The sequence below is a fragment of the Palaemon carinicauda genome, chromosome 30 (genome assembly GCF_036898095.1).
Source record: "Palaemon carinicauda isolate YSFRI2023 chromosome 30, ASM3689809v2, whole genome shotgun sequence".
Taxonomy (NCBI): domain Eukaryota; kingdom Metazoa; phylum Arthropoda; class Malacostraca; order Decapoda; family Palaemonidae; genus Palaemon; species Palaemon carinicauda.
In genome coordinates this window covers 30,509,278-30,516,454 of record NC_090754.1, presented here as the reverse complement: position 1 = coordinate 30,516,454, position 7,177 = coordinate 30,509,278, and the positions used below count along the sequence as shown (strand labels likewise).

The following is a 7,177-nucleotide window of genomic DNA, read 5'->3' as shown; positions in this document are numbered from 1 at the left end:
ATGTATATACTTTCATTCCAACTAAAAATATACTCTATATTCTCATTTTTTTTGTATCAGTGAGACATTAAGAGTTTCATGCGTTTAGTCTAAGTAAATTCTTTGTTTTTCCTCCTTTTTTATATTTTTATATTTTATGTGTAAATGACACTCAACACTGTTTAAAGGTTAAAAGAGGAGATTTCGTATTCATCATAGTCCTTAAAAGATAGTTATACAATTTTGTGTTTAGATCTTCGTTACTTATTATATTTTTCTTACCACTTGACCTTTCGGAGGGGTTCGTGCTATACACATCTAGATGACTTATACATTTCTTACTGTTTACATTTTAAATAATTTTGCTATCAGTAAATCAAGCAATGACAATATACTTTCAATCACTTAATAAAAAATTTTTCAGATTATGAGTACCCAAATGCATTTTTTTTTTTTTTTTTTTTTTTTTTTTTTGTGTAGATTTTAGTTGCTCAGTTGACGATTTGAAAATGTCTTGTTTTTGCTTTTGTAATATTCATGGCGTTTAAAAGGCCAGTTCATATAGACATATTTATTATCATTATACAATCTTTTGGGAATGCAGTATCTGATCACAAAAATATTTCACGTCTCTGGAGCCTGTCGGAAAACATTGGTTCACATCACAAGTCTAAAGCCCTGTCCAAACCCGGAGTCCACACGACCGAGCATGCCCGACGGGCAAACAGTGATACCAGGCCGCAATAGTTAGTGAAAATGGAGGTTGATGACGTCGTAAGCGGGAAAACTAAAGGCAGGGGTCTGGCAACACTGTATGATGCCAGATCCCTGTCTGTGGTTTTCCCGCTTCTGACGTCATTAACCCCTCATTCTTACTAACTATTGTGGTCTGGTATCACTGTTTGTCCGTCGGGCATGCACGATCGTGTGGACAGGGCTTAAGAAATAGTATAGCATTTGATATAAAGTTCAAGTCAAAATTTAACTCCAAAACATTTAGGAATTCATTCAACGCTGGACTCAATAGAGGATCAATGATGTAATTTAAGAAATAAGTTACTTAACAAATAGAAACACTTGATCAAGTCATCATTTAGCAATTTTCTGAATACAAGATATTTGTAAATGAAAGAAATTCATTGTCAAGAGAATTATAGTAAATCGAACAGTGATCTGATTACTCTATATGGGTATTTTTTATAGCACATAGCATTATATTACTGAACATGAAATGGAACTCCTCTCACTATCTTTAGATTTCACTGACCGGGTTTATCACTTACAATTTACTGTACTTTTATCCCTTTCAACCTATTTTCCCATTAATCCATGATAAGACGAGAGCAACAGGGTGATTGAGAAGGATATTTTGTGTCCAGGAATTGCTTGTGATAGCCCTAATAAACCCTCTAGTACAGAAAAGGTTTAGGTATAAGGTTGAAGGTCACTCATGAGTGTCAGAGGCAAGGAACAGGTCATTACGTTGTCAAGTTAAATCCTGAAACCCAAACATTTTTACAAAGGATTAGCTTCCCCCCCCCCCCTCGAATAAGAAAAATAAGGAAATGACTGCTGATTACTCAACAGGTAAACTTATCGCGCCCCCCCCCCCCCCTCTTTAGCTCACAAAAGTTTAAAGGTAAACAAAAAACATTCTCGCTCTGCTTCAGTTTCTCGTATTCTGTTTTGTCTATTTACATGGTGTACTGTATGCAAGGGAGAGTTAGTTAGGGGTTTTAAATGAATACCATAGGAACCCTTTTTATTCCATTGAGAAATGAGATTTTTCATATATGGTTGGTTTTAGCGGATGTTAACAATAAAAAGCATTAAAAGTGTGTTTATCCAATAAATAACTTAAGAGTGAACATTTATAGAGAATTGTCATTCTTTATTGTGGGGCAGATAAGGAAAGTTACCTATTGTTGATTTACTAGCAAATAATGAGTTTTAAGCCTCTTGACTGTGAATAAAATTATGATAAAAGATACAAAACTCGGTATGAAAAGTACGAGTTTATTACTTCTTGGTATGCAGATGAAATTGCCTCATTTTCTATTCAGCTTGGTTTAAGGGGATAATTTTATCTACAGACATTTTTATTGGTTTTAGTCAAATTGTCTTTGAAGCCTTGGAGCCTCAAATCATCAGTTAATTAATTTTGTTTCAAATTCAATTGAAAAACTTGTGTACGAAGGATTAGAATATTGCTGAGGAAGTAAGTCTTCAAACGGGACAGTACTTTAGTTTTGATAAAAAAAAAAATTACCATGATTTTCATTGTCAAAGCCAAACTGCGAGTCTATTTAAATAAGCTCTTTTATATCAGGTGCCAAAGTAAGACTATGTCTTTATATCGCATTGTATCATAGATTCTACTAATGAATAGTAATTTGATTTTGAAAACGGTGTAAAAATGCCCTACCTCTGGTTATTAACCCCAAGCCAATCTATTTATTTCTCTATACAGTCATATCCTTCATAAAACCTACTGAATCACTAACGTATTCTTTATCGTGCAGGTCCCATGACGAAACTGTTTGCCTTGAGGGAGTCCGAACTGCCCGACCCGATGCGATACCTGCAGACTGCTGACCCAGACTGCGACGACGAAGAAGAAGGCGGTGACGACAGATCTGAACTCTCAGAAGACGGAGAGGGAGGCCGGAGGCGTGGCCGGGGAAGGGGACGAGGTCGCAAGAAGGCCGAGAGGAATAAGACGCAGAATGACATGGCACCGCCCATGGACGAGAACTCGATCCTCGACGAAGGTAGCAGGAGTCTGGGACATCCTCCGGCTCCCGTGCAGGAAGAATCCCGCTCCTTCGACAGTGGTGCTCCTATGACAGCTGCCTCGTCCCCGTCTGGTTCCTTAGTCCTCGTGCTGGCCCTGCTCTTAGCTTTCCTGCAGCACCGCGCGGCACCGCACTGAGCTAGAGTGAAGGGGACACTTTTCACTCAAGGCTTTCAATATCTACAATTGCCTTTTCTTGTTCGAACCGTTAAGCAATCGTTTGAACAGCTTTCATTCTTGTAAATTATTTTTCAACTTTTGAACAATTTGCAATGGCTTGGTTGAAAAATGAAGAATCTGTCAGTCAAATGCCTTCCTGTAGCTTGTTTTCTTTGACGTGCCAAAATACTGCATGGAATGCAGGAAAACATACGTACAGTCTCACCCAAAATATCTTCTACTCTTACAGTGAGACACATATGTGCTTCGGCCATATGCAAAGTTTTTTTTTTTTTATATTCTCAGTCCCCATAAAATTAAAGTTTCGATTGCTGATAATTTTTTAATGCGAACTGCATGTGAACTATAACGCTCGCATGATATCAAATTTCTATTCTGAAAGCATTAGGTACCACGTTGGTACTTGATCCTGGGACTGTGAAAGTTGATGCCGTCAAGAGTGGGCGATCTGATATTGGTGACACATCTGAAAAAGGAAGCCCTCAAGACCTTGTATCAGAACTTATAAGTATAGTGTCCATATGACAAATCCAGATGTAAATAGCGCAGACTAGTTAGCCCTTTCCTTATTTTATAAAGGCATTGCTGTAGTTTAATATAAAGAACTGAAACTAATTATCCTCTATTTACGCAGCCAGTGAGCTATAGGCCTATATATATATTTTCATACCTCATCCACTGCAAGCTGTAGTGAAGCCTTTTTTAAGCTGGTTAATGTTCGTATATCAACATTCAATCGTTTTCTATTCATGTTTGGTTACTGAAAATATGATATTTTATTGATACATCGAGTGACGTGCAATTTGACCCAAGTCTTGAAAAACAGACTCATTCCTTTGTATTTTGAAGGTTGTAAAAAAATTAAAAATTTCAAAAATTTTTATCACAAGCCTATGTTATTCATTGATTTTTTTTTTTAAATTCTTGAGCAAGATGAGTTAGAAGGTATACTTTAGTTAAGGAAATAAGTATAAATAATAGACATTACTAGGTGCAAATGCTTTGTTTATAATATTCTCAGTATTGTTAACAGTTTTGTTTATACGAAATGGAAATTTGCACTTTTCCCCCTTTTTTCAGTGGATGAATGAGTGCAGAAGATCAAGATAAAGTAAGATACTATAGGATCTGCACCATAGGTTTTCTATTTCTCTTTATGGTATTCCTGGTTACTTTCCTGACTTTTAGTGAGATATTCTTTGATGGTGCAATGTCAGGTAAATTCAGTACCCATGGATGTGAGCTGATATCTGAAAGATTGAAGATAATGATGGTACAGCTGAAAAATATTTGAATTTTTCCAAAATTTTGTCTTTTAAGGAAATTCTGGACGGTTGAAAAACGCTTGAAATATTAAGAAAATGACGAACTTTCAATGCTTAGAAACATTAAGAAAATGACGAACTTTCAATGCTTAGAAACATTAAGAAAATGACGAACTTTCAATGCTTAGAAACATTAAGAAAATGACGAACTTTCAATGCTTAGAAACATTAAGAAAATTACGAACTTTCAATGCTTAGAAACATTAAGAAAATGACGAACTTTCAATGCTTAGAAACATTAAGAAAATTACGAACTTTCAATGCTTAGACCTGATAATATTGTATTTTTTACACCTCTGCTGTGGAATTATGGCCACCATGTCACTCCACATCCTCAGGTTTGATGTTCACTGCCTTTTATTTCGTTAATTTCCCCATACTTTTATTATCGCCTTTTATTGTAACTTGTATAATTATTATTGTCGTCTTCGTGGTCTTAAAATTCTAAGACTTCATTTTTTTTAGAAATGTTAAGGTATGATGTCGTAATGTTATCATTATGTCACTTGGGATGGGATCTTAAAACAATTTGCTTTTTTTTCGACTAATGTGGAAATTTTGGAAAGAAAATTTTTCATGATGTAAAAATTTCTCAAGGAATATTTAATTATCGCTGAAGTATTCCATGTTCACACCCACAAGATAACTCTGCCGTATGGTCATTCTAAATTCAGTTTTCAATCTATATGAACCCACTTACTTGTCACTTGTCAGCATTCCAGTGGCGTAACCTTAACATTATTTCCATTAGTATTCTCTGGTTTAACCAAGTTTATTTACAGTAACCTCCTCTTTGTTGATGCACCTTTAAAAGACGAAGAAATCAAAAAAAATGTTTTTTGACAGACTCGCGTTGCACTGTCTTTGTTGCATTATGTTTTGATTAATGTGCCTAGGTCGTAAGGAGCTATATATTTTTTTGGAATAAATCTACATCTTTGGGGGAAAAACTGTATTGTGTGAAAAACAAAAATATTCAATGGTAGAGCTTAGAAAATATAGAGGAAACTAATACTGGAAGCAATAAACCACAAACTGTATTTATTTTTATGAAAAACAACAAAAAATAGAAATCTTTATCGGACAATGAAAGGCTCTCTGGGAAGACCTCGTTTTCTTGCATTCTTTAACATCGTGCTGTGAATACTCCAAATTAACCTTTTTTTTTTATCCTCCTCAGTACTAAAATTCACTCACGTTTTCGTCAAAATTACATGAACAGTCACAGCAAATTTGTGCAATAATTTATTTGGTATTATCTTTCCTAAACAGTTCAAAATTTCAGTAGCACCTGTTCATAAATCAATTTTGCCACCAGTTTTGGCCACTTGTGCGAAATTTTGCACCAAGGTGATTAAAGATGCTAGAAAACTTGCTCCTTTCAGATAGTCTTTACTGTCCTTACTGAAATCCTCAAAGGAGCTTATAATAATCTTGTCTTTTGTTTTAGCTTTTGACGCCATAATATGTGATTGTGAGAGTTTTAGTAATTCTGTGACGTGGAAAGATGAAATTTAGGCTTCTTCCCAGTCGCTATTTTTTTTCTTTTTTTCTTTTTAAGGTTTTTAGTGTAAATAGCGGCAGTGAATGAGAATTAGACACTACAATTATTAAAACTCACATACTGATTTAGCGTGAAGAGTCACATAACGACAGGTAATTAGGTAGAAATGATTAACGATGAATTATGGCACATTCTGGTTTCTTCATTGTAGATAACAGGTATAATGACATATAAAAGTTGCCTCTTGTTAGCTGTGAGATGAGAAAGAGTGAATGGTCTGAAAATATTCTTATCAATTATGTATGCCAGTAATATAAAAATGTCAGGTAATGCAAAGGACTCGCGAGACAGAGTAAACATATTCATACAACTGTTTTCAGAAGAAAATGTGTTTTTGCAGAACAATTATTTTTAAGTTGTTTAAAAGGGCTGTTTCAACTGTGAACATTCACATAACTTTGTTGTAAGTAGTGAGTCTGTTCATGAATAATATTTCGTTATTTGCGAGTCAGCAAATCAATTTGATGAAATTATCTGTGAATTCAAATTAAAGCATCAAGAAAATTTGAGTAGGTTTAAAGAAAATAACATTTGAAATTGAAGATAAGTAATAAAATTAGATATAAATTAACAACCTGAAATTAATAAGCTATAGCTTGTTTCAACTTTAAATGCCCCTAATATAAACGTTGCTAACGAAGCGTTTTAAAAGCAAATATAATAACTTTTTAACAACCTCGGTTCTCCTGTGAAGGGTACATACTCTCTATCTTCCTCTTTCTCTTTTGCTTTTTTCTTGGATAGAAAGTCGTCCTTTCTAAACAATGCGCATGCGCAGGGGAACACCTATCAATGGCTGTAGGTCTCCCATCAGCGGTGCTGCCACGGCTTTTCAAAAGAACACATCTATTCTCTGCCCAAAGAATGGGAAGCTTTAGTTCGTGAGTAATCGTAAACAAAAAATGAGCTTTGCTGTTATTTCGGTTATCTCAAACGGATGTGTCTTCTTATTATATACCAGCCAGCCTCTGGAACAGGCTTTCTCTCTCTCTCTCTCTCTCTCTCTCTCTCTCTCTCTCTCTCTCTCTCTCTCTCTAAAACTTGAGTTCTGCGGTTTGTTAGTGATAGTCATCTGGCTAGGATTGAATGTAATAGCGCAGATGAGTATATTGTGTACAAATCATCTCTATTGTTTAATAAAAGACCGTCGTGAACATTTTTGTTTCATTTTCCTTTACCCTAAACTTGGTATATTTTCCTCTCATGAGTGGAATTGTGAGTCCGTTATTGTCACTAATGGACGATAGTACTAACACCAATCAAGCCTTTTCATTTTTGCTTATGTGGCTATGATATTTATTCCTTGTTAGTTTAATATCTATTATTCCTTGTTAG

General features: G+C 35.0%; 1 protein-coding gene across 1 annotated transcript in view; it reads left to right on the top strand.

The window, feature by feature from the left end:
- Positions 1-4,740, top strand: part of LOC137622973 (connectin-like) — a 575,164-nt gene extending 570,424 nt beyond the window's left edge. The window contains exon 7 of the mRNA XM_068353585.1: positions 2,502-4,740. Coding sequence (XP_068209686.1) covers positions 2,502-2,911 — 410 coding nt within the window. The 3' untranslated portion in view covers positions 2,912-4,740. The remainder of the gene's footprint in view (positions 1-2,501) is intronic.
- The last annotated feature ends 2,437 nt before the right edge of the window (positions 4,741-7,177 follow it).